This window comes from Colletotrichum karsti, assembly GCF_011947395.1.
Source record: "Colletotrichum karsti strain CkLH20 chromosome Unknown Scaffold77, whole genome shotgun sequence".
Taxonomy (NCBI): Eukaryota; Fungi; Ascomycota; class Sordariomycetes; order Glomerellales; family Glomerellaceae; genus Colletotrichum; species Colletotrichum karsti.
In genome coordinates this window covers 25,052-51,705 of record NW_024065977.1, presented here as the reverse complement: position 1 = coordinate 51,705, position 26,654 = coordinate 25,052, and the positions used below count along the sequence as shown (strand labels likewise).

Here is a 26,654-nt window from a genome sequence, read left to right as displayed (position 1 = left end):
AAGTTAGTGGTTGTCAGTGTCAGAGTTACGTACCGTGGGCGGCGCACCTCTTGCGCTCAGGTCGTGGACCCCATGTCATTCGTTTCCTGTCCTTACTTAGGTAGGTGCCTCAGGTAGGCAGGTACCTTACCAAATCGGGGCTTGCTGGGCAGATTGGTGGCCGCGGTTGCTGCAGCTGCGGCCGTCGTGTCGTGCCTTCGAGTTCCGGCCATACAAACACCGTGTCGGTGGGGTCGCCAGTCCGTCAGCCAGCCAACCAACCACCAAGGGTAGGTAAGGTACCTTCAGGTAACACTCGCTCGACTTTAGCTGCAACGGTACTTTGCGATCCAGTGCCAGGAAGGATGGAAGGTATTCACTGATTCATCGTTTTTGCCTGGAAACCCAGGTGCATCTCTTTGGTCCCCACCCCGCTTTCCAATTGGGCAAACCGGGCAGGTGGGGCTCGCTAACCACGGCGACCGGCTTTTCAGCTCCCGTTGAATAAGGCGGACACTCCTTAGGTCCATGATCCATCTGTGCTGCAGGTGATCTGCTCGGGGTAGTGCGGGCAGGACGCAATTCCATCATCCGGCTAAGGTTCCAGTCTCCACTCCAGATTGATGCCTCAGCTTTCCTGGGGCATAGAAGGTGCCTTAACCTGAATACCAAGGCGCAAAAGTCATCTTCCTGCCTGAGACATCACTTTCATCCCCATCTCACTTACCTAAGGACGATGTAAGACAGCCCCGAACTACGTAGAGCCACGTGATGCTAGGAACGGAAGAATATACCCGGACCGGGCCCGGGCAAACAGGTCGCCAATTTTATTAGTTCCAGTCAAGTCCAGGCATTGATCCGACGACATAAATCAGGTGACTCGGATTCCGTCCGGTGTGAGAGCCTGGCTGGACTGGACTGTTCCTTGGTCGTCGAATATCAACTACCAGCGTAACAGTGAGGCGAAATGAACATATGCACTTTCCTACTGGCCTGAAAGAAACAACCCGGAGTATTAAAGCCTGAATGAGCTTTGATCTAACATTCCTCTAATACGGATAACCGCCAAACCACACCCAGTTGCCGTGACTACGTATATTGCTTACAGGCCCGAGTACACAGTAAAGCTGTTCGACAAACACTTTCCTCACCTTTCAATCACCGACTGAGAACTACGGACGGTGCCTCGAGAAATATAATACTCCTGAGCTTGCTGTTTTACGTGTCGCCACTTTCGCCGCGGCCAGCTTCGGATCCTGCTATGCCGAGTCATGCCTGTTAGCTTGGCCGTCCCGGTGCTCTGATTCCTAGCGACGCCGGATTGCCGCATCGAACAAGACGGCTTCGTCCGCATTCTCCATGCCGCCGTGGCGCATGCCGGTTGGACTTGCGGCCCTCCGATGTTGGTGCCGAGTCGACGCAGGAGTCGCTGTTCTCTGGGACGAGTGCGCCGTATATGACCCCTGTAGTTGACTTTGATGGCGGGCTCCCGGCAAGTCCCTTGGCGTCTGCGGTTGGGCTATCGCCGTGACCGAGTCATCGTATACATTGAGCTTTCGGGCTGCTGGAGCACCTTCTAGTTGTGCGGTTCGCACCGTACGACCTTCGAACCCCTCATCCTGCACAGCGGTGATGGAGTATCCTTTCCGCCGCGGAGTGAACGGGACTGTGCGTGAGACATCAGTGCGACTTGCTCCGCTCTGTTCCAATTCTCTCGAGAGTTGAACCTGAGGTTTGAGTTAGCCAGTAGCCAGAGTTGTTGGGCAAATTGGGCCACCAGACATGTTCGGAGAAACTTGCGGGCATCAAGTCCCGCGCTGTGGAACGGGCAGGCATTGGCAGTGGGAAATCCGGACTGGACGGGCCTTCCTCACGTTCAAGGGCAGAATGCCATTCTTCGGTCCGGTCGACCTCCTCACTTGAAGCAATGCTTGTCTTTTCATCCTGTACGTCGGCATTGACTGTGCTGGCACTCAGATCTCCCAGGCTTGGCCTTGGAGCCGTGCCGAGTTGAAGGAGAGGTGGCGCGGGGCCATGAGAGTCATTGTACTGGAACTGGCGGTACTGGGTTGTCAATTGCGCCATCCGGCTGGGCCTCAAAACGCGGCTATCGCATGACAGTCGGCACTCTTTTCTTCGCGGTCGGTCATGCTCGTTGACCTCAGCCATCGTCAGGTGGATGACCGTGGGCTTGAGTCGCAGCATATCGGCTCGGTCGGTGGTCGAATCAGACTCAGACTGGAGATGAAAAGCTGTTCCGCCGCTTTAGCTGCGCGGTTCAGCCGTCATTTTCAAGGCGCGTTTGGAAGACATTTTCCCATCAAAGCAGGAGAGGCTCCTTTTACGAAGGCAGGTGCAGGCATACTCCATTTGTCCGAGCCGTAGACGAGGAAGGAGTCGAGGAGTCGCGATCCCACACGGCTTCGTCCCATGGCTGCTTCCCGTCCATCGCGCACTGCCCATGCGGCTGTCGCGTCTGCCGAACAGATTGTTACCGCCGTGGGAAACTTCGGGTGACACTGGTGAATATAGACCTGCAGCGACTCTAAGCGTGAGGTGATGTCTTGAGCTAAGGTGCCTAATGTCAGGTAATACCTCACAATACCTGACGACCTACCTACCAAGTAAGCATTGGATTCCACCAAAACACCTTGCCCCTAACAAGGCACCCTACATTAGGACCTTACTTAAGCACCCAATTGCTGTATCAGTGGAAGGCGCCCAAGGCACCTTTAGGTAATGGAAGGTAAGGTACCTACCTACACACCTGGCCTCCTCCAACCACCTAAGGTAAGGTAGGTACCTACAAGCCCGACACGGCCGGACCACCCAAACCCAACTTGTTGGTGGTCAACTGCCTTCCTGGCCGACAACCTTTCTTCTCTTATCCGTTTTTACTGTGCTGCGCCGCTTTGTACCTACAGTACCTGACCTGGCCTCACCACCTGCGCCCATCACACGAGGTATCCGGATCCATTCGTTAATCCTGATTTTCTCACTCATCATCCTCCTTTTCGCGTCGTCTTCATCTATCTCCTCCTCGACCCTTCCTCTCATCCCTTCACACTGTTCGCACACGAACACGAATCATGAATGGGGACCTCAGTCTATCGAGGGCCCTCGGAGGATTACGAATAGCCAATCCAGACGACTCGTCCCCGAATAACCATCAAGATGGCGACGCTTTCCCCCGTACGGACAACCAATCCGATTCTCATCTAGCACATCTCGAAGATCCTAGTACCCAAAAAACCACAACTCCATATGCCTCGACCCCGACGTCAGACAGTCTTCTATCACCAGTCTCCCACACCCAGTCTCCCGAGAGTACTGACCCCGCCCAAGACGCCTCATCCGCACACGTCGAACCGCACCGAACGAGTCCCAGCGCTGCTGTGCGAGCAGACGTTTATCGTCAGCCTGCAATATCATACTCGGAGTGTGAGAGAGCCCCAGGCAGTCGGTCTTCGACATCCCCAACAGCCCGCCCAGTCTCTGGCATGTACGGCCATTCCCCCATTGCTCCCGAGGATGGACGCGCGTTGCAACACCAAGTCCCGCTACAAAACGAACGCTCGCGATCCTCGGTCTACGGCCTGCTTGCAAGGCAGGATTCTGCCAATGGCTCAGGCTATTCGCCATCGATCCCCACACGAGAGCCAAGCCACAGGTCTGCGAACCTGGCTCGTCAATCACAGCTGCCTCCTAGCTCCGGACCGTTGCCGCCACGAAGAAGCTCCAAAGGCATGGGTGGTGGATACGTCTCAGCATCTGCAGCCCCGCCTCCTTCGCGAGACCCCTACGGTCCCGAGATGCCTCTGCCCACTAGCAGCGAGGAGTGGAAGGATCGTGGCGCTGCTGTCGGCGTAAGGAGAGAGACGGATGCGAGCGGAAAGACGGTCATTCGGCACGTCAAAAAGGGGGTTAGGGACTTCAGTTTTGGCAGAATACTCGGCGAGGGCTCGTACAGTACGGTCTATTTAGCCACTGATCGACAGACGCTGAAAGAATACGCCATCAAAGTACTGGAGAAAAAGCACATCATCAAGGAAAAGAAGATCAAATACGTCAACATTGAGAAGAACACCTTGAACCGGCTCACCGAACACCCCGGCATTGTACGACTTTACTACACTTTTCAAGACGAGGCTTCGCTCTACTACGTCCTCGATCTCTGTAACGGCGGCGAGCTGCTGGGCGTGCTCAAGAAGACAGGCACATTCGACGTGGAGTGCACACGATTTTACAGCGCCCAGATCCTGGACGCAATTGACTACATGCACTCGAGAGGCGTCATCCACCGAGACTTGAAGCCCGAAAACGTGCTCCTAGACGATCACATGCATGTCAAGATCACCGACTTCGGCACTGCGAAGCTGCTCAAGGATCCCAGGGAAGCACAAAACGCCAACGAGGGGACAAGGGGGCTGCCAGATGCTAGCCGTGGTGACGACGAGGACGATAGTCGAGCGGCATCGTTCGTGGGAACAGCTGAGTATGTCAGCCCTGAGCTGCTCACAAGCAAAAACGCCTGCAAGGCGAGCGATCTCTGGGCATTTGGCTGTATAGTATATCAGCTGCTTGCCGGCCGTCCGCCTTTCAAGGCAGGAACGGAGTATCTCACATTCCAAAAGATTGTCAACCTCGAGTACGACTTCCCTAGCGGATTTCCTCCAGCTGCGCGGGACTTGGTCGAAAGGTGCCTGGTTCTGGACCCCGCACGACGTCTTACAGTCGAACACATCAAGAACCATGAATTCTTCGACGGTCAGCTGTTCGGTAAAGGGTTGTGGAGAAGTAAGGCCCCGCGTCTCAGACCTTATAATCCGGCACCGCAGGAACCGACCGTGATCCAACTGAACGGCGTGGCTGGCAGTCCGAATCCTGTTGCCCCCGCGAGAAGCTCACAACCGCCGCAGAACACAGCCATGAATGGGAGCTCCCGGCCAGCCAGGATCATCACAGAGCTACCGCCTCCGACACAGTTGGATATTGAATGGTCTCCGGTTCTCACACGAAACAATGAAAGAATTCTGAAGCTGGGTGATTTGCTGGTCGTCTCGAGCCCGCTGCCAAATGGACATGGCAAGGGGGGTGAGCATGAGGGGCACAAGAAGCTGTCGAGATTCTTCGGCGGCAGCACTACCAAGAAGAGGCAGCGATTGGTTATGGTAACCTCGAGTGGTCGGATACTGCTCGCGCCAGCTGGCGGAGACGAAAAACGCGCGAAGCAGGAGATATCGCTGCTTGCACCCGAGTGTTCGTGGAAAACGCAACTTGATGTGAAAGGGCAGACAGTTTGGTGTGTTGATGCGGTAAGTATCCTGGACAAAAGGTCTCGCCGCTCATCTAAAATCCGACAGGGTGGCGTCCACTACACATTTGAAGAGCCCAAGGGCAGCTCAAATTCGTCCGAAAACGGCTCGACAGCCGACGAGTGGATCGAATCTTTGGAGAGAGCCAAAGAGCTGGCGATTTCTCAGAACCTCGTCGGTACTTACGGAGGCGAGAATGGGTTTGCCGACATGTCGTCGGCAGTGTCAAGTCCGGCAAGCACATTAGGTGGACGAGGAGCCTATCCCGACAGCTACAGCGTCAGCGATCGGTCCGGCCGAAATCACCTCAGTAAAAGCCAGGCCAGTCTGGAAGACACGTCTTCCACAAAGCGTAACCGGTTTAGCAAACGACAGTCCAAAAACGGATTGGGAGCGCAGTTCTGATGCGCATAAATACGATGCTATCGCATGTTCCAGATCATGAGAAATATCTCAGAGGGGGACAGGCATTGGTGTCCAACAGAGCAAACGGAAGTGAGCTCATGATAAAGCTAGTAATTCGATGGGTTTGGGATTGGAAGTCAGCATTCGAAAGCGTGGCGTACCGTCGGCTATGCACTACTACTCGACGATTGACCTCTTGCATGAGGGTTTTGCGATATTCTTCGCTGGGTGAAAGCATTCATGAACCACGGAGGTCTTCTTACTACTGGGAGTTTGAGGTTCATAGGGATCGTCGAGCAATATCAAGCCCCGGGGTGAAAGAACTCAAAAGAACTCAATATATATATACATACACTCACATGAAAACTTTCGCTCGCATGTTTAGGGGTTTCATGCTCGTTATTGACAATGTGGCCGTTGTTGAACTCGCTAACTCATGTACATATGATGATGTTGAACATTGAACCGACTTCACCAAGTAAGGTAGCCCAGACGTCGGTTCTGACTGGCGGTGCCAGTAGGTAAGGTATGACTGGCCGAAGCAGGAGAGTGGGTCTATCACAAGACTCAGCTTAAGCAACCAATCATTATCAACAGCTGCAGCAGGGGATGTGCGTTTACCTTAAGGTACCTAGGTACGGCTGTGCCGCTCAGCCATTTACTTTTGCACACGCGCCCTGATGCGACAAACGACGCGACTTCTTAAAAACTGCATCGCATCGTCGCCGTCACATTCGAACCCTCCGAGTTCATCTGTCTCCTGGTTCCTTTAGCTTTTTTCTCGCCTTATTTTGAGCCATTGCCAAAATGCAGCCTCAATATCGCCAATATGCTGGCCATGCTGGCGCACCGCAAGTTCCCCAGCGGGCTCCACATGCCCCAAATCAACGGAGAGGCGGCATCGGTATGCCCGTTCTTCCTCTTTAGCCACTTCCGTCCCCGTCGACGCGCCCCTTCGCCTGCCCTGCGTGCCATTCTCTTGCCCCAGCTGCGACGAGCTTAAGTTAGCTGACGTGCACACTCAAGGCCCCATCATGCCTCCGGGACACCACTCACAAGCAGCCATGAATCAGGCTGCCATGGCGCAACACCATCCTCCCGGACAAGCTCTTACGAGCGAGCTGGCTAAGCGCCGCAGTCGGAAGCCAACCGACAAGACACTCCCTGATGGCGTGGAGGACTGCATCATCGATTCCGAAGTCGCCCAGCGGTACAAGGAGCTACGCGACTTTGAACGCCGTCTGGATGCAACCATGACGCGCAAACGCCTGGACATTGTCGAGGCCGTCGGTCGCAATGCCAAGGTCAGTTGTTTTCGACGCGGTTCTCCGCCTCATTTTAAGTCGTGCCTTCCCCCCCTTTTTGACTAATATGTCTACCAACTGCAGCGTTACAAGACCCTCCGTGTCTGGATAAGCAACACCGTCGAGGATCAAGCGTGGCAAGGTAGCGGACTCAGTGTCGACAGCTTCGATTTTACTCCGAGCGCCGAGCCTTCCTACCGCGTCAAGATCGAAGGTCGTCTTCTCGAGGATGGCCAAGACGAATCTTCAGAGGACGCGCCTCAGAACCCGGATCGCATGGACGAGGACGGCGCCCCCAGCTCGAGACGCCCAAGCTCCGCTCCCGCTCCCGCGCCCCAGAAACATCGATTTTCCCATTTTTTAAAGGCTCTCAATGTCGAATTCGATCGCAGTCGCTCACGAGCTGCCTCGGACCAGACTGTGGAATGGAAGAAGCAGCCAGGTCAGAACGCAGCGGCTGGCGCTGATTTCGACGAGTTCACCTTTAAACGGAGCGGAGACGAGAATATGAACATAACCATCAACCTGCATCGCCAGGAAGATCCAGAGCGATATCTCCTGAGCCCTGAGCTGGCAGACATCGTTGACATGACAGAGGCATCTAGACAAGAGGCCGTACTCGCTGTATGGGAGTACATCAAGATGATGGGTCTCCAGGAAGATGAGGAGAAGCGCAACTTCCGCTGCGATGAGCTTCTCAGGAAGGTATGTTTTCGCAAACTGGTAACAAACATGATGCTGATTCGATTGGCCCCCAGATTGTCAACGGCAACGACGTGGGTATGATTCCCAATCTTAACGATTATATTCAACCCCACCTGCGACCGCTGTCCTCAGTCAGCATACCATATACGGTTCGTGTTGACGAGGAATTCCACAAAGACCCTCAACCGACAGTCTACGACGTCCGCATTGCAGTTGACGATCCTCTGCGTTCGAAGCTTCTGCCATTCGTGACCAACCCAGCGTATGCCGGCACCCTGAAGGAGGTCGCCAATATGGATGAGCAACTGGCAACGCTGGTAGCAGCCATTGCCAGTTCCAAGGCCAAGCATTCATTCTTTATGTCGATGAGCCAAGATCCTGCCAATTTCGTGAGAAATTGGATGAGCTCCCAGAAGCGGGATCTGGAGGTTATCATGGGAGAGGCCACAAGAGGAGGCGGGGAAGATGCCACAGGTGACGACTGGCGGCGCGGCGGGAAGGATAGTGTCTGGTCATCCTCAAATGCCCGCGAGAGTGTTAATGTTATGCTGGCTAAGCAGCCAACCCAGACCTCTCGCTGACGGGCGCAGTGGTGCACGCGGTTTTATTTTGTGTTGTGTTGAGGTGAAATGCAATCGGTTCAGGAGCGACGGTTTTCGTCGAATGGGCATGAGACGGGAAATTGGGGCGCATAAGGCTGAGGTTGGTTTGCTTTCATACGCGGTATAGCCAAGAAAAACAACAACACCTTACAACCACGGGGAGCTTGGGTCTGCATAGCCAAAACAAATCCCAATAGAGGTTCAACTTTGAGAGCGCAATTGACTGTTTGGGTGCGGCGATAAGGGCCAAGTCCGACGAGCTAAAGTCCGTTGCGGCGTCCGCCCCGCAAATGAAGGCCGGACAGTGACGGCATCCGAGAGATTGACGTAGGTATATATATCATTAACTCGGGTCACTGAGATCGTCCAGCGTCAGGGAACTGGACAAAGATTCATCCTACTACAGCTGCTTCTACTTCTTGGAGGGTTTGACACCGTTTGAATCGGTTCCAGAATCCAAATAAATATCACAAACATGTCGTCCATCTTCGCCTCCCCGAACACAGCCGTTATCACTGGTGGCGGCTCTGGTATCGGCCTAGCCATCGCCCGGAAATGTCTCCACCACAGGATGAAGGTCATCATCGTCGATCGCGATGCTCAGCTTCTCGACGCAGCCAAGTCCGATTTGAAGGGAGATGTTACCACCTTTGAACTGGACGTCAGCATCTTGCGGGACTGGGGCAAGTTAAAGGCAGAGATCGACGCTGTATTCGGAGGTTTGTCCGTTTGATTATTTCCGCTCGCCGTCTTTCCTGACACTGTAGATGCAGGAAGGCAGTGTTTGACTGTATTCTAGGGTTATGAGCTGACTTGTTTGTGAATACCAAGGCCGAATTGACTTGTTGGTCCTGAATGCCGGTGTTGGAGGCAAGTCCGGCTGGGAGGACGTGAGCAGCTTTCACCGCATACTCGACACTAATCTTTTCGGCGTCATCAACGGCATCAGCACTCTGCTACCTCTTGTGGGCAACGGTCAATCTTCCCAATCGGCTGTCGTAATTACGGGCTCCAAACAAGGTATCACTAACCCACCAGGAAATCCGGCCTATAATGCCAGCAAGGCGGCCGTCAAGACCCTCGCTGAGCATTTGTCACACGACTTGAAGGACACGGCTACGTCGGTCCACCTTCTTGTCCCGGGCTGGACGTTCACCGGGCTCGCCGGTGCAAATCACTTCAAGGAGAAACCGGCAGCCGCCTGGACCCCTGAACAGGTCGCCGAGTACTTGGGACAGAAGATGGAGACCGGCCAATTTTACATCATATGCCCTGATAACGAGGTGACTGAGGACATGGACCGTAAGAGGATCCTTTGGAGTGCTGGGGATATTGTCAACGGCCGTCCCCCGCTGAGTAGGTGGCGTGAGGATTACAAGGATGAGGCGACGGCATGGATGGCAAAGAACTGATAGGAAGAAAACCACCCAATGTTAACCTGGTCCTTGACGTCAACCGGCAGACCAGAATCACTACTACATTGATGCAAGGAGGTGGTGTTACTAACATGATATTCATGTCTAATGCCTTGAAATCGCCCTATCATTAACGCCGGACGCAAATGCATGTTCCGTCAATACAACATCACAACATCGAACCGGTTGTCTGCTTTTGATATTACCCGGTCATACCATCCACTCCCATGCTGCCCCCTCCCCCCGGCGCGGGAAAATCAACTAGCTGGCATACCATGCCTCTGAGATGCCACTGGATTTGGCGGCATGTTTCTAATCTGCTTAATCAAGAACTCCCTTTCATCGATGAATTGTTCATCGTCTGTCCGATCCTCCAAGAAATGAGACAGAAACGTAAGCAGCTTTTCTCGGTTCATGAGAAGAATTTTTTGTACAGCGATGCTTTTATGCGGATTGGCGACGAAGACCTTGAAGACATGGAAGCCTTCGTACTGAACCATTTTGCGGTCGTCCCGCAAAAGGTTCATGCAGATCTTGAGATGCTCTCCGCGGTCCACATAGGCGGTCATAACGCTGTAGTTTGAGCGGTCCAGCAAAATCTCGCCCAGTAGCTTGATAGACTGTCGCTTGGTGACATAACTGTTGGACTGCACAAGGATGTTGTTATACTTGTCGAAGAACAGGTCAAAGTTTACGGACAAGTATCTAGGAACCAACTCCTTGTGTTTTGTGAGAAGTTCCTGAGGGCAAGTCAGATATATGCGTATGGAACGAACGGTCCTGTCGGATGTCCTTACCCTGAAGGTGGTGAAGGCGTCCGCCGCCACTTCAAACGAGCTTTTGTCCACCCAGTCAAAGAACCTCCAAAAGACACCCTCCCCGCTCTGCTGACGATCTCTGTCGATCAAGTTGATACCCTTATTGCTGGATCCAGATTCCTCGTTGTCGTCGTACAGAATTATGGCGGCGGCTGCCTCTGATTTTAGAACTTCTCGAAGGACAGAACCGGCGGGCGTCGCGCTTTCTTTGTGCTCATAACCTCGGCAAAGCTCGAGCAGGACTTGTGGACGATTGTTTACCACGTATGACAGAGCAAGAGGATCACTCTTAGGTGAGGCAGTAGTTGGTCGGAAGCGGAAGATGTAAGAAAAGATGACCTGGGTATCTTTGCGGGATTCGAAGGGTAGACGCCACAGGTTAACAGCGAGCAGGTAGAGGAGATCTTCCTCGATCAGGCCTGTGACGAGTTGATATATTTGTTCGGGGCTACTATCGGCCTCTACATCGAAGTTAGTCGCCGTGGGTTCGGACGGTGTCGACTTGCGGTCAAGAGGAGAGACTCACCCTGCGTCCCTTGTAGGATGAACTTCATCTGGCTCAAGACTTTGGCGAGCTCTTCGGCCTAGGTCAGAAGACTGATTAGAAGCGCTATGATTCGAAAGCACGAAAGAAAGGCCAACCTTGACAGGCCCGTTTGGTCCTTCAAGCTTTGTCACATGGTCCCTCGCTTGCTTGGGCAGATCAACGGCTGGCCTGGTTCTGGCCCGGCCAAAGAGGAAGGACATGGTTTGAGGTTGCCAAGAATAAGGACTCGGAGTTGGATCGCAGTTGATCGTTGACCGCGCAGTGAGACGAATTCCGGAGATTCTGCAACAGGCGAATCAGTTGGCTGAAGCGTGCTAGAATTGGCTCGACGGGCAGCGCTCGGTTTGTTGGACGAAAGTTGTGCAAGGGGCGATGTCGACAGACGGCGCGCGAAATCGAGGGCGCTTAGGTGCGGAAATCGGCACGAGCTCTGGCGAGCCTAGCAGGACGCGAAGTTGTGTTACCGAGGGTATCGTGAACTGTCGGTAGGAAACCTAGGTATTGTGGGAAAGAAGTGAGTGACACTGAGTGGCGTCAGGCCAGGTCGGTTTGTTTATGATGATGATTGAGAGCTGCCAGCCGGACGAGGCGTTGCTTGGGTGCGTACCTAAGGTAGAACCACCGTGCCTCAAGGTCAGGTAGAGACCGAGGTGAGGTACTGCTACCTTACCTACGTACCTACCTATAGGTACCTAGGTAAGGTCGGTGCCGTAGACAACGTGGAATGAAATCCATCCATACGGGCTTAGTGGAAATCTTACTTACCTACATGACCTTACCTACCGTGCTACCTAAGCCATAGATAAGGCGTTACCGCAACAGCGCCCTACCATCTAGGTAGGTACCTATACAATACACACCTCGAATTGGATGACTCCATTGTAAACTCGGGACCTCTCTACAGCCCCATGATTTTCTGGTCAGGGAACAGGCACCAGAATTTGTTAGTGCCAAAGCCCAGGCGACCGCCCAACACTAGCAGGTTCGAAGTACCCCGCTAACAATCTGTCAGGGGGATACAGTACTGCTTAAGGCCCTGGATGTGCAACTGGCCTCGAAATGCCGGCTTAGGTAAGCAAAACCCCTCATCCAGCAGGTCATCCCATACCCAGGCACATCCACCAGCAGCGAGCCCGACCTGAGGACCAGAGAGTCTGATTGCCCCGCGCTGGCTGTAAATAAGTCAATTAGAAAAATTACCCCACTGACTCACTTGCCCACCAAAACGACCCCTCCAAATAACTGTCACACATCAAAGACTCAACTTCAACTTTGCCTTCTCTTAACTCACCTGAAGAGTCACTTGAGCCTCGCTGCGTTCTACGACTCCAGTCAGCACAGCGGTCTTCAAAAGTCCAGCGCCGTGCATCAAAGACGACATACAAGCACCTACGCAGAAAACAATCCGACATAAATCTTTTGTTTGCCCACGGTCCGACATAGCTAGCGCTTCTGTCGCGCTCCGTCCGAGTCTGCCACCATGTCCATCGACTTTCCCAAGGAGGAGGTTGAGATCATCAAGAGATGGCGCGAGATCAAGGCATTTGAGCGCCAGGTACGACTATCTAGCCTTAGCCCCTCACCTTTAGTTTTCCATGCTCGTACGGTTTGCGTCAAAGTATCTTGTGCACAGTACTGACAAACATCCAACACAGCTCGAGTTGACCCAAGGGAAGCCTCTTTACACCTTCTACGATGGCCCTCCTTTCGCCACTGGCCTTCCTCATTACGGCCACCTGTTGGCCTCGACCATCAAGGACATCATCCCGAGATACTGGTCTATGAAAGGCTTCCATGTCGAGAGACGGTTCGGCTGGGACACTCACGGCCTTCCCATCGAACACGAGATCGACAAGAAGCTGGGTATTTCCGGCAAGGCTGCCGTCATGAAGCTGGGTTTGAAGAACTACAACGAGGAGTGCAGATCCATTGTCATGCGTTACAGCGAAGAGTGGCGTCATACCATTGAGAGACTCGGCCGCTGGATCGACTTCGACAACGACTACAAGACTATGGACCCTACTTTCATGGAGTCGGAGTGGTGGGTGTTCAAGCAACTGTTCGACAAGGGAGCTGTTTACCAGGGTCATCGCGTCATGCCTTACTCTACCGCCCTGACCACGGCTTTGAGCAACTTCGAGGCCAACCAAAACTACCAGGACGTCACTGATCCGGCCGTTGTAATCTCTTTCCCTCTCCGGGACGACCCGGAGACTCACCTGCTTGCCTGGACAACTACCCCTTGGACGCTGCCCTCTCACCTCGGCCTTGCTGCCCATCCTGACTTCGAGTACGTGAAGATTCACGATGAGAAGTCTGGCAAGAAGTACATCATCCTTGAGAAGCTGTTGACCACCTTGTACAAGGACCCCAAGAAGGCCAAGTACAAGGTTCTTGAGAAGATCAAGGGCAAAGACATGCTCGGCTGGCAGTACGAGCCCCCCTTCAACTATTTCTACGAGGAGTACAAGGACGTCGCCTTCAGAGTACTGAACGCTACCTACGTCACCGACGACAGCGGTACTGGTATTGTTCATCAGGCGCCGGCTTTTGGTGAGGACGATTACAATGTGGCCCTCGCTGCCGGTATCATTACCGAAAACAGGCCGCCTCCGGACCCCATCGATGACAAGGGCCATTTTGGGCAGCGTATTACGGACTTCGCCGGAATGCACGTCAAAGAGGCTGACAAGCACATCATCAAACACTTGAAGGGTACAGGAAGGATCGTCGTCGACTCTTCGCTCAAGCACTCATACCCCATGTGCTACCGTTCTGACACTCCTCTTATCTACCGAGCTGTGCCCTCCTGGTTTGTTCGCATCCCCGAGATCATTCCCCAGATGCTCGAGAACATCAAGGGATCGCACTGGGTGCCTTCTTTCGTCAAAGAGCGCCGTTTCGCCAGCTGGATCGAGAACGCCCGTGACTGGAACGTCTCTCGAAACCGCTACTGGGGCACCCCCATCCCTTTATGGGTGAGCGACGACATGGAGGAGCGAGTTTGTGTTGGCAGCGTACAAGAATTGAAGGAGCTAAGTGGCTACGAGGGAGACCTCTCCGACCTCCACCGCGACAACATTGACCACATTACCATTCCCAGTAAAATGGGCAAGGGTCAATTGAAGCGTGTTGAGGAAGTTTTCGACTGTTGGTTTGAGTCGGGTAGTATGCCTTACGCTAGTCAGCACTACCCATTCGAGAACGTCGAAAAGTTCGAGGCATCCTTCCCTGGAGACTTCATTGCCGAGGGTCTTGACCAAACCAGAGGCTGGTTCTACACTCTCCTTGTCCTCGGCACCCATCTTTTCGGAAAGATCCCTTTCCAGAACTGTGTCGTCAATGGCATAGTCCTGGCTGAAGATGGCAAGAAGATGTCGAAACGCCTCAAGAACTATCCGGCGCCAGACCTCGTCATGGAGAAGTACGGTTCTGATGCTCTCCGTCTTTACCTCATCAACTCTCCCGTGGTCCGTGCTGAGCCACTGCGCTTCAAGGAACCCGGCGTGAAGGAGGTTGTGCAAAAGGTTCTGCTGCCTCTCTGGAACAGCTATAAGTTCTTCGAGGGCCAAGTCTCGCTGCTCAAGAAGGTCGAGGGCGTCGACTACGTCTGGAGTCCCGAGACCCAGGCGAGTAACGATAACGTCATGGACCGATGGATCCTCGCCAGTTGCCAGAGTCTGCTTCAGTTCGTGAATGACGAAATGAGGGGTAAGTGTCCAGCCCCCCAGGCAATGTATGGTGCTCCGGCTAACACGTTGGCTCTTTTTCAGCATACCGTTTGTACACCGTTGTCCCGCGCCTCCTTGGCCTTATTGAGAACACTACAAACTGGTACATCAAACTCAACAGAAGACGCCTTAAGGGTGAGAACGGTGTTGAAGACACCAAACATGCGCTCAACACGCTGTTCGAGGTTCTCTTCACACTGTGCCGTGGCCTTGCTCCCTTCACCCCCTTCATTACCGACACCATTTACCAGAAGCTGAGGCCACACATCCCCAAGGAGGCGGAAGCCGAGGACGCACGTAGCGTTCACTTCCTCCCTTTCCCCGATGTGCGCCAAGAGCTTTTCGATGAGGAGGTGGAGCGCAGAGTTGGCAGAATGCAAAAAGTCATTGACCTGGTCCGTGTTTCTCGCGAGAGGAGAGCCATTGGTCTGAAGACACCCCTGAAGACGCTTGTGGTCATTCACCGTGATCCTCAGTATCTTCAGGACCTGGAGTCTCTCTCTTCCTACATCAGAGAAGAGATGAATGTGAGAGACCTTGTCCTGTCGTCTGACGAGGCCAAGTACAACGTCCAATATAGCGTGACAGCGGATTGGCCAGTGCTGGGCAAGAAGCTCAAGAAGGACATGGCGCGGGTGAAGAAGGCGCTCCCGACACTCAGCAGCGACGCCGTCAAGGAGTACTCGGAAACGAAGGAGATCCTGGTCGATGGAATCAAGCTGGAGGACGGTGACCTCGTCGTCAGGCGAGGATTGAGGGAGGATGAATCCTCCAAGAACTTGGAGCCTAACTCGGACAATGATGTGCTTACCATCCTTGATGCCGAGCTTTACGTGGACCTCGCGCACGAAGGTATCGCCCGGGAGATCATCAACCGTGTCCAACGCCTGAGGAAGAAGGCGCAGCTTCAGCCGACGGACGACATCAAGATGGAGTATAAGATCCTCAGTGATCCCGACAAGATCGGCCTCGAGGAGGTATTTGAGACGCAGAGCAAGGCCATCGAAAAGGCGCTGCGAAGACCGATGGACAAGCACGAGGTCACGCAGGTGGAGGGAGAGATCCCTACCGAGAAGCAGAAGGGCATCATTGCGGAGGAGGAGCAAGAGATTCAGCACGCAACATTCCTGCTCCGGTTGCTCGAGTTGTGAGATGAGAGGATCACGAGATGGTGGTATCATTACTTAAACAGACTTCTGCATTAGAGTGGTAGATAGGTCTGAGGAGAATAGAAAGAACAAACTGAAGTGAAATCTTCTATTCAAGTCTATGTTTGATCATTTCATTCTGCGAGCCGCAGCCTGTAAGCGTGTTAGTGAAGTAGCAGAGCAAGGTGTGGTGGGTGGGTGTAGGTGGCAAATTACAAGATAACAATCCTTCAACCTCAGGAACTCCTTGACGCACTTGTCCTTGTGAATTGAGTTGTAATCGGCGACGATACACTTGCCATACAGAGAGGTCTATCGTACATCAGTATCAATGGAAGGAGGTCAAGGTCGCGGTTGCTGGCAGGAATAACGAGCGGATGCTGAGTGGCTTTGCTAAGAAATAGAAAGGCAAACCAACCTCAGCGGAGCATTGTGACACTGCGGCGGCAAACTTCTGGATAGGCCGTGTACGGGTCATAATGAAGAAACTTTGTGTCCAGGTGGGCTTGCTGTCAACCTTTGTTTGCAGAAGAGTAACGAACATACGAGGTTGAAGAGCCAACGACAACCCGACGACCAAGCAGGCATGCTGAGGTAGGTACCTAATGAAGTGTGGACGTAAATTTTGCCGAATATTCGTTTAAACATTTTGAGATGCTCCTAGCTAGGTATATGTAGATATCCAGAGGACAGTAACTAACGCGAACACTTCAGCCAAAGCACCCGCGACGGGACGCACTGTGCCTGCGACCAGGAACAACCTTCGTAATGTAGGTAGGTAAATTGACCAATCAAGACACAGTCGCATCTCGATGTGCTCCCTGCAGCCCCGTCAACTGAGGTGTGCGCGCCTCCGAAAACACAGGAGGTTGGGGCTCTCTAAGCCCACAGGTGCCTTAGGTGGGCACCGTAAGTAAGGTAACCTGACCAGGCTGCCTTACCAACCTACCCAACCTAAGACCTACCAAAACAACTCAAAGACTCTAGTGCTCGAATTTTGTCACCGTCTTTGACATCTCCAGATTGTCACCGCCTTCGACCGCATTGTCGACACCATGCAATGGACACAGTAGGCTGGCTGTGCCTTTGTCCGTGTCTTCGCCGCTAAGTCTCGCAGGTCTTTGCGACGCGCGAAAGCTGTGGTTGTTGTCGTAACCTCACTAGGCATCGCGAGTCTTATTCCGCCTTTTCTTTTTCTTTTCTTTTTTGCGCAGACAGCTCTTGTCCTCTTGGGAGGACTGTGTCGCGGCCGAATGCATGTCGAACATCGCATACGATAATACGTATTTTGCTTCCTGAAACTTTGCGGTAGCTCGGAGACTGCTACTCGGCACTCATCACCTCTATTGCAATTGGCAACAACATCGTCATAAAAGGCACTAACACTCCCCTGCTTCTTCTCCGCAACCATCACCACCGCCTCCACCACCTTATTATGCTCCCAGCCCGGCGTCAGTTCACATGCCGTCGCTGCCGCATCGCCCAGCGCTGGCTTCCCGCGACGGCATATCCAGCTTTTCGTCAGTTCAAAGTTCCGATTCTTACTACAGTAATGCAGGTAAGGAACTCTTCTGCCACGCGCCATATGGCCTGCGGCTCGGAAACATATTCAGATCGCGTCGCGACTAACACCACACCATAGAAATCCGCGTCCTCCACGATGTCGTCGCTGTCGCCCAGGATAATCTCGACGATCTGCCCGAGGGTGAAAGGCTGGCGACGAACGCCCTCTTCCAAGCCTACGACGCTGTTCTCCCCAACTACGGGATCGATCCGGAGGAGGATCATCACATATCGCGCCTCGTCTTTCGGGTCGGCGGCGAACGCGGCGATGGCTCGCTCTTGGAAAAACTTCACAATGTCTTGTCGAGAATGGGCATCGAACTCGAGTTCGACAACCCAAGTGATGGGTCCAGGCCTGTCTCAGACCAGTGCGATGAGGCAGAACGCGAGATGGCTTCTCAACCATCACGTCCTTTCTCTGACGCCGGTCACGACTCGGTCACCACCGAAGACGAGTCTTCCGAAAATTTTCAGCTGCCTCAGGAAGACCGCCACAAGTCCTCGTCTGCGTCATTCGATTCCGACCGTCATCCGTGTCCCCCTAGGCTGACGCGCACGGCCTTGGCACCAAATCTCTCGGCCCATGGATCTGGCCAACAACGCGAAGAACCCATTTCCCGAAGCTACTCGCCGCCGACGGCTGCCGGCACGGAGCAAACCCGCCAGAGTTCTCAACTCGGGGTTGACACCAGCAGAAACCGCGGGCCTAATGGCGCCACGGTTCGACCGGTTGATACTGTCGCCCCCTATCCAGAAGAGAACGAGAACTTGGCTTCTTCCCTACCCGTTCGGACGAAGCCTGTCCGGACGGTCAATTGGCTCCTACCAGAAGATGCAGCCGACACCGAACCTAGCAATGGACACGGATCTGTTACCACTGAGCATCGCGCTCAATCCCAATCATCTCAACAGCAGTACCAGCTCTACAAGCAGCCCCAGCAGTCTCAGCAATACCAACATCGGCTTTTGCAGCAGCAACACATTCCTAACGAGCATGATGGTCGATCTATGCCATCCCATCTTTATCAAAGCTACCAGAAGGTTGAAGAACTTGAACAGGAGCAGCGCGTGTCACAGCAGCAGCATTCTTTGTACCACTCGCTACCTCAGATTTGGCAGGTACTGCCTCAGCAGGCTGTCCCTCAGCAAGAGAACGCCAATGAGCCCAAGCTGCAACAACAGCCGTTCCGAGAGTACCAGCACCCTCAGCAGCCTAATCAACCTCCATATGTTCCTGTTATTGAGCATCAAATTCAACATGCACAATTCCAACAGGATCAGCAGGAGCTGGTTTCTGCTGGGAGTGTGCCGGACCACGATGCCATTCAACATAAAGAGAATAGTTCAGCTGGAAGGCGGCAGAAGGCTGAGGAGCTTTCTAGCAGCGATGTAAAGGACTTCGGCCAAGAAGCGACAAACAACGAGCAGCAGCTAGCTGAGAAGCCCCCCGAAACTGAGCCCGAACTTGACGTACGAGGTGTATCTGCTGATGAGGAGATGGAAGAAGATCCTGAGGCCGAAGCTCGATACGCTTGGTTGGAGAGACGGACGGCCAGAGCAGCCCGCTACTTACAGCTGTTAAGAGGATTATCGCACTGGGAAACCTACGCCATGGAGAAACGTGAACGAACCGCCGTGGCCAGGAGACACATCTTGCGAATGCGTCATTTTGACCCATGGGAATTGGTCACAGCCGATGCCAAACTAAAAGGGCGACGCATATTTATCTCCCGCCTGCTAGCTCTGTGGATCAGGCGAGTTGACGAATGTGTTGTGATGGATAACGAGGCGTCAGCAATTGCCCAATGCAGTCTCATCAAGAGGGTTTTGGCAGCCTGGTCCGGCTCATGTCCGACCCCGGCGGGTGTTCCCAGTCAACCTCGGTTGATATCTGCCTGTCTTCAGCAATGGCAGCGTGCCGCCTCTAGTTTTCAAGCGCTATCTGCTCACGTGGGACAGCTCAGTAAGAATTTCGCCAAAGCTCAGGTCTCCAATCTTTGGCACCATCAGATACTGCATTGTCACACTCGTGTAGCGGCGTTCCGGCGGCTCGGCGTTATTCGTGACTCTCTGAGTCACTGGCAGCTTGAGACGAAGGTTGAAGTCTTCAGAGCCAAGATGGGATTTAAGCTCATACGGAACGCATTGTCTAGGTGGGATGGCGCGTGTCGATCTGCGCCTTCTGGTTTTCAAACCGGACTACGCACCACCAAGAGGCAAGATGCTCAGGCCGGCCAGTTGCTGTCACGATCAGCGCTAAGCACGACCTCGCCAATGGCTATCTCGCACAGAATGCTCAAGACGAAGGTTCTTGATGTTTGGCACAGACAATCATCGACAGCGGCAAGGACCAGCACGAGGTCACGTCGATTTGCTGCGCATCAAGCAGCTCAAAGAGTGCTGGACTCCTGGCAAGTCGAGGTTCACCAGGGACGAAGTCTTTCTACGTGGTCGCAGCGCGGTCGTTTTTACGTTGGCGTAACCGCCGCGGTGAAGAATTGGCGTTCTAAGGGAACCTGGAGGTCTCATACCCGAAAGGCTTATGCACGATGCAGACAGCATGTCAAGGCGACTACCGCGAAGAAATACATGACCCGATGGAAGTCAACAGCTCGAGTCCATGAAAATATCGACTGGGAGGTGTCGAAGCACAACAATGCCATAGGAAGGAACGGGGCCATCATCGTTCTCACCGCGTGGCAAAATGAGAGTTGTAATGACCGAGGCTCCTCCAGACTCCTCACGAATGCATGGTTGAGCGAGTGGCACATCATGTCTAGAGACCATGATGGCGTACAGAGTCGCTCAATGGGAGCCTGGGAAGAAAATCTGAAATCGCGGTATTGGGGACAGTGGCAATCCACTCTGCTCCAGCTCAAGAGCCGAGAGTACGTTGCTTCGGATGTTAGAGAAAGAAACAGAAAGAAACTCGTGCGGAGACTTCTCCTCCACTGGAAAGGGGATAGAGGCACGGGCTCGTCACAGCCGACAAGCGCAATGAGGGCAAGTCTCGGTGCGTCTCGGAGAGGCGCCGGAATCGTGTCCAATGGAAATTCTTTCCAGCTGTCAAGAGCAGTTCACGATCGACCCGCAGCGTTACTCAAACCTTCTCGGCTGCAAGAGTTCGGCCCAACAGTCGAAGAAGAGGAGCATGATGGGGGAGGAGTAGCGGCCGATGCAGACGGGGTTGTTGTGAACACGCCGACACGGTGGACGGGCATGGCGTCGTCGGTGAGGCTTCCATCTATGACGCCTTTTGCTCCTTTGCCGACACCATTCGAGCGGGAGCTCCGTGAACGCTACAACAGAAGTATGCCGCCGGCGTCCAACGGACAGTTGAGTAAACTCTCTTTTGCACAGGCGCAGAGGCTCTCGGCAGCTGAGGTGAATGCGCGGCGAACGACAAACGACGGCAGACCCGGGCCCTTAGGTCGAGGGGCAGATGATGGCGCGTTGGGATCCAACTGACTGACGGCCGAATGAATGAACAGGGGCACGGGTTGTATGAAATGATGTCTTGTGGATATTAATCTTTGTGTTTGGACTTGGAAAAGATAACTACGAGTATACCCAATGAGTTGAGGCTCAACAACGACATACCTACCATGTGTGGTGGTGGTGGCATGTTGGATGTTGGGAGCAGGCATGCAAGCTTGCAGGAGGTAGTCCAGGCCTGTTCGGCCAATGAGTGGAAAACATACTTAGGTAGAGGTAGGCTATAGGAGCTCAGATCGGCCTGCAAGTTGGCGTCATTGCTCTTCAAACGTTATCTTATCGCATTTTGGATGAGACCGAGTGTGTACGTCGCCAGACCCGCTTTGAGAACTAAGGGTAGGTAGGTAGGTAAGGTACCTACCTAAGGTTAGAAGATACGTCTACCCTACCTACCTAGGTACGCAGTATTACCTGTAATTAAACCGTCGACCATTCTCAACGTCCTCCTTGAACCGTCCCACTCCAGATACTGTTAGCAACCCGCTTCATCGAAGTCGTAATATAACGCCGGCTGCTGCATTGACGTCTTCGACACACCTTTTCGCACGAGCTCTACCCGCGTCGGCGACGGACGAGTATTGCGACACGACCGCTTGAGCAATGCTGCTATAACCCTCATGCTAGTAGGATGAGAGCAGTCCTCCCAGGCAGGCCTAGGTCTGGGCACTACGCTCTTGCGACGGGCTTCTGGGATTCGAGGCACTTCAACGTGAGCCACTGACATCTTTGTCTGTCCGCACTACTACTGCCCCTCGAAGCGCTAACATCTGGGCCTCACCTTTAGATCTACATTACCGGCTGTGCCTTGGCTATCCTCCGCGATTCGGACACCATTGTCCAGACCATCTACGACGACGATCCGACCCATTTGCAAGCTGTTGCGTTCGACGAGTCCACAGGCAAGATTGCCACTTGCACCGATACCACGGTCAGAGTATACAGGCCCTTTGGACAATCAGAAGATGCGTTAAAGGTATGTCCCGTCTGTCGGAGCCCTGGTGAAACACCTGCCTGGGTCTCCTGACTTCTGCATCACCTGAGTATTTGGTGTGAAATCCTGCTGATGCGTCCTGTTTGTGCTAGTGGGGCCTTCAATCGTCATTCCCGATCCCAGAATCTCAAAATGCCATCGACGGCACCTCTCTTAGTTGGGGCGCTTCTGAGGAGCTCCTTGTTGCTCATTCCGCTCTCTACATGTACTTAACGAGCAACGAAACGATCCAGGTGTGGAAAAAGTCTCTGCCGAACCCCTCACAGTTCGCCGAACTCTCCTACGACTCGGGATACATCGCATCGGTTGGGTTTCATGATCGCCTTGTCAAAGCCTGGCGCCGTTTGACGTATGGCGCTGAAGAGGTTCGCTTCGACTTGGCTTATTTGCGGCATCCGGATGTTGTAACAAGCATTCGGTGGCGGAAACCGTATCACATTGAACAAACTGTTGAGAATGTGCTATACACCATTTGTGCGGACAACCTGGTTCGCGTTTGGACTGGGTCTGACACTCACGCTCCTCAGCAGCTCAAGCTCTGGGGGGCAATCGATTTGGCGTCGTCATTCCGAGATCAAAGTCTCACAAATAGGCATCCCGCAACCCCACTGATAGCTTTTGTTCTCGATGGTAGGGAAGTGTCTGCTGCCACGGAAGTGGCTGTTCAGCGTCGTTCTTCACAGAATGGAAAGCAGGACACCGCACTCGAACATCTGATATCCCTCGCCAATGACAGCGTTGAGCTATGCATTGCGTCTAGCGGCGGCGGAGACACAGTTGTCTTTGCGTTGGAAGACGTTGGGCCAAATACCAGCAAATCCAGAAACTCGAACATATCACGCTTCAAGTCACAATACCTTGACTTCCGGCCAGAGCAGCACGCCGAGGTGCACAGTTATTGTGACCGTCGAACGGGACGTCTGCACGTATTAATACATGACTTTGATGGCCAGATCCAAGTCTACGAAACCGACCTGGTAGATTTCTTGAACCCTTCTGCAAAGCAACCCTCTCTGACTCGGCACTGCATCTGGTCTGGACACTCGGCCCCTATCCAAAAGATGGTCCGCAATTTCAGCGGTCGCGCTGTCGTTTCCAGGACGGCGGAAGGCGAGAGCATTGTCTGGACTCATGCCGAAAACAGCAAGTCGACTCTTTCACGACAGAGCATCATTCCAGGAAGCGGTCAAATCCTTCGTATTTGTGTTCTCCGCAAGGGCCGTTTTGTCATTTTCCTGGAGCGCAACACCATCTGCTTGTGGGATTGCCGAGGGCAACGAGCCATTCTTCTGGAACGTCAGTCATATGAGATGTCTGGCAAGCCACTGTGTTTGGTGATACTGCCTCGACAGCGATTGGAGGAGTATGCGGTGGCTCATATTGCCAGCGTCACCTCGGAGCAGGAAGGCATAGTTTGGGAGGTTAACCTACCTAGATACTCTCGGCAAGGGCCCGAAACTCACGTCAATGGCCGAGCCGGAACTTCGATTCGGGAATTTTGTAGGTTCCGGCTGGAGGGCATTCGGGGACTTGCCTACGTGCTGCCTGTTGACCCTGCAGGGTCTGCGCTTGTCACGTCAGGCTTCCTCGACGTCTTCGCCAAGGACATTGCCATTTCGTATACCCACACTGGACGGGTCGACTTCTGGACATCTCGTGTGGACTCTACAGAGGATCGCGTGGGTTGGCTTTCGACGTCCTCTGCAGAAACGGGACTTTCGGAGCCAGCACTCGTCAGCGGCAGTACTCTCAAGAAAGCAGCGCTGGTCGATTCCACACGATCCCAGCTCTTTATCTGGGACATTGGAGGTGCCCGACTTGAGTTTACGCAGAACTATGGAACAAATAACACCATTCAGGACCTTGATTGGACGTCGACGCCAGATTCACAGTCGATTCTGGCCGTTGGGTTCCAGTCCAAGGTCGTTCTGCTCTGCCAGATGCGTTTCGACTATCTCAACAAAGGACCCGCTTGGGCCGCTGTACGGGAAATCAGCATTCGAGAGCTGACACCGCATCCGATCGGCGATTCTACCTGGCTAGGTGATGGGTACCTCGTCATTGGGTCCGGCAACCAGATGTTCGTTCACGACAGAGCGTATGACCTTTCCGGCTCTCTGGTGAAGAGCTTGCAGCTTCCGCATAGAAAGAATGGTGTCTGGGACTTATTCGACGCCGTGCAGAGGTTCAACGGTCCGCTGCCGGTTTTCCACCCGCAATTCCTCAGCCAGAGTATTCTCGCGGGGAAAAACGCAGTGGTTAGGAAGATACTGATGTCGTTGTTCAAAATACTCAAGTTTCACGTTGCAGATGAGACAGTTGACGATTATCTTGGTCTCGATCTCGCAGACTTCTACAAGAACGAGGTATGTCACCTGCTTTTCGGAGGGCTCTTCGATTGCAAGAAGGCTAATATACGAAAGACGTCGTCAATGCATGCATCTGAATCTCATCTTGGTTCTCATTTTAGTCTTCAAACATCTGGCGACGATGCAGAGGAGACTTTCACAGAAGACGTGGCATACTCTATCAATGAAAGGTTGACCAAGGTTGACCTTCAGCAGCTCTCGGGGCATGAACAAATACAACTAGCAGATATCATCGAATGCGTCGGCATGGTCGAGAAACAGCGTAGGTCGTTGGACGAAAACGGCGCACGCTTCATGCTTTTTTTCCGGCAGCATGCGCTTCGAAAGGGGCGTACAAGCGAGATACAGATGTCTTGGCGAGAAATCAATTGGGCGTACCACTCGATCAGCCAGGATATTCTAGTCGACTTTGTCTCAAAGCAGTGTCACGGTAGCGTTCGCTGGGAAGACGCGAGAGAAAGCGGCATGTTTATGTGGCTGAGCGACCACAATGCCTTGGTAAACTTTGCTCGGGCATCAGCAGGCGACAGAGCATTAGCTGACAGCAACTGCAGCGGACACAATTCGAAAACGTAGCGCGAAATGAATACACCAAGAGCGACACGAAGAACCCCGTCGACTGTAGTTTATACTATCTTGCCCTGAAGAAAAAGACGATCCTCCAAGGCCTTTGGCGTATGGCATACGGAAACCGCGAACAGGCCGCTACCCAACGGTTCCTCGCGAACAACTTTGACGACCCCGAGTGGCGGACTAAGGCTCTGAAGAACGCATATGCATTGCTCAGTAAACGTCGATTTGGTACGGATTTGCATGGACAAGCTTCGTTGCGCGATATGTTACTGACGTGCGTGACAGAATATGCCGCTGCGTTCTTCTTGCTTGCGGATCATCTACAGGATGCTGTCAACATCTGTTTAAAACAGTTGAAGGACATCCAGCTTGCCGTTGCTATAGCTCGCGTGTACGAGGGCGACCAAGGACCGGTTTTGAGGAAGCTCTTGGAAGAAGAAATTCTTGCAGTGGCTGCTAAAGAAGGCAACCGCTGGCTCGCGTCGTGGGCTTTCTGGATGTTGAATCGTAAGGATATGGCTGTGAGGGCGCTGATTGTAAGTCTCCGTGGATCGGCTCCCAGTGAGGTTTATTCATGTTCTAATTGCCCCTTTCTCTACAGTCGCCAGTTTATACCCTCGTTGAGACACCGTGTACTCCTGACCTCCAGTCAAAACTGTTCCTCACGGATGATCCAGCGTTAGTGGTATTGTATTCCCAGTTGCGACAAAAAACACTTCAGACACTTCGAGGGGCATCCAAGGTCACTCCCCGTGTCGAGTGGGAGTTTGTTCTTCACAGCGCCAAGCTCTATGACCGGATGGGCTGTGATCTGCTGGGTCTAGACTTAGGTACGTCGATTCCGACAAAGATAAGGACGTATGTCATATTGACAGGTTGGCAGTTCGAAACTGGGAGTTTTTGAAACCAGCAACAAGTTCCAGCAACGGTCTGGGCGGCGAAATTAATCCCCTGAAGCTGCTGCGGCGCCGCAGTTCACTGGTAGTTGCGGATCTTCCAATGTCAAGCCTGCACATGGAGATGAGGTCAGGAGGCAAAAAGGGCAAGGCATCGACACCGACAGTCTTCCAGGAGCCTGATTCGAGCTCTCTGCTAGATAGCTTCGGTTTCTGAGGATGAGCGGACGGGAGCGTTGGTGGAGGCGAATGGACGTAGCCCGAGTTGAGGGTGAATGGTATTCTAGTCCTAATTGCCCTGTTATCTGCGATGAGATTCCATTGGCCCCGGACTATGTTGCGCAAATAAGTAGCAGAGTCGCAAGACGGCAGTATTATCGTTGTAGTATCACTGTACATCACATATTAGTAAGCATCTCACCCTCGCACGTCATCACATTTGCGGTTGCCGAGCTGCTCCGGGCCGGGTCCGGACGGGACTAGCGTTGTGGGCATAATCGCAGGGCAAGGATGTCCTTCTCGCGAGTCGCGACGTGAATCAACCCCGAACTGCGAATCGACACGGAGACGGGATCCGAAAGATAAGCATTTCATTACGGATAGGGACTCCGCTTCCTCAACGTATCGCGTTTTCCATGCGTGGGCGAGTTTATTAACCGTACTTGACTCTTACGTGATCGACCAGTCGTCGCCCGGTCTCTCCATCCAGTAAGTGCGAAGTTACCCCAAGGCTCATCACAGGAACGAAGCCGACACGTTTCTGTCCCCTCCCTCAATCTCAATCGCCATCATCGCAAG

The 26,654-nt window shown here is 53.4% G+C and overlaps 6 protein-coding genes across 6 annotated transcripts; 5 read left to right on the top strand and 1 right to left on the bottom strand.

Annotated features, from left to right (window-relative positions):
• Positions 1–3,243: 3,243 nt before the first annotated feature.
• On the top strand, positions 3,244–5,699 carry CkaCkLH20_13195 (uncharacterized protein; the record flags this gene model as incomplete). Its single annotated transcript, XM_038895905.1, has 3 exons — positions 3,244–3,418; positions 3,472–5,294; positions 5,343–5,699. The coding sequence occupies 3 exons, from the start codon at positions 3,244–3,246 to the stop codon at positions 5,697–5,699; spliced, it is 2,355 nt and encodes a 784-aa protein (XP_038738789.1).
• An 829-nt stretch (positions 5,700–6,528) lies between these two features.
• Positions 6,529–8,289, top strand: CkaCkLH20_13194 (putative SWIB/MDM2 domain-containing protein; the record flags this gene model as incomplete). The annotated part of the gene is made up of 4 exons (XM_038895904.1): positions 6,529–6,634; positions 6,726–7,003; positions 7,088–7,708; positions 7,762–8,289. 4 exons carry the CDS (start codon positions 6,529–6,531, stop codon positions 8,287–8,289), a joined length of 1,533 nt encoding a protein of 510 aa, XP_038738788.1.
• Positions 8,290–8,785: 496 nt separating this feature from the next.
• On the top strand, positions 8,786–9,722 carry CkaCkLH20_13193 (short-chain dehydrogenase/reductase; the record flags this gene model as incomplete). Its single annotated transcript, XM_038895903.1, has 2 exons — positions 8,786–9,029; positions 9,142–9,722. The coding sequence occupies 2 exons, from the start codon at positions 8,786–8,788 to the stop codon at positions 9,720–9,722; spliced, it is 825 nt and encodes a 274-aa protein (XP_038738787.1).
• A 260-nt stretch (positions 9,723–9,982) lies between these two features.
• On the bottom strand, positions 9,983–11,290 carry CkaCkLH20_13192 (uncharacterized protein; the record flags this gene model as incomplete). The annotated part of the gene is made up of 4 exons (XM_038895902.1): positions 9,983–10,465; positions 10,523–11,004; positions 11,070–11,127; positions 11,186–11,290. 4 exons carry the CDS (start codon positions 11,288–11,290, stop codon positions 9,983–9,985), a joined length of 1,128 nt encoding a protein of 375 aa, XP_038738786.1.
• A 1,280-nt stretch (positions 11,291–12,570) lies between these two features.
• CkaCkLH20_13191 (isoleucyl-trna synthetase) lies at positions 12,571–15,972 on the top strand (the record flags this gene model as incomplete). The annotated part of the gene is made up of 3 exons (XM_038895901.1): positions 12,571–12,645; positions 12,746–14,801; positions 14,864–15,972. 3 exons carry the CDS (start codon positions 12,571–12,573, stop codon positions 15,970–15,972), a joined length of 3,240 nt encoding a protein of 1,079 aa, XP_038738785.1.
• Positions 15,973–17,430: 1,458 nt separating this feature from the next.
• Positions 17,431–26,073, top strand: CkaCkLH20_13190 (WD repeat protein; the record flags this gene model as incomplete). The annotated part of the gene is made up of 10 exons (XM_038895900.1): positions 17,431–17,527; positions 17,612–19,067; positions 21,655–21,736; positions 21,812–22,000; positions 22,111–24,384; positions 24,442–24,885; positions 24,942–25,188; positions 25,246–25,496; positions 25,562–25,790; positions 25,844–26,073. The coding sequence occupies 10 exons, from the start codon at positions 17,431–17,433 to the stop codon at positions 26,071–26,073; spliced, it is 5,499 nt and encodes a 1,832-aa protein (XP_038738784.1).
• Between the last annotated feature and the right edge of the window lie 581 nt (positions 26,074–26,654).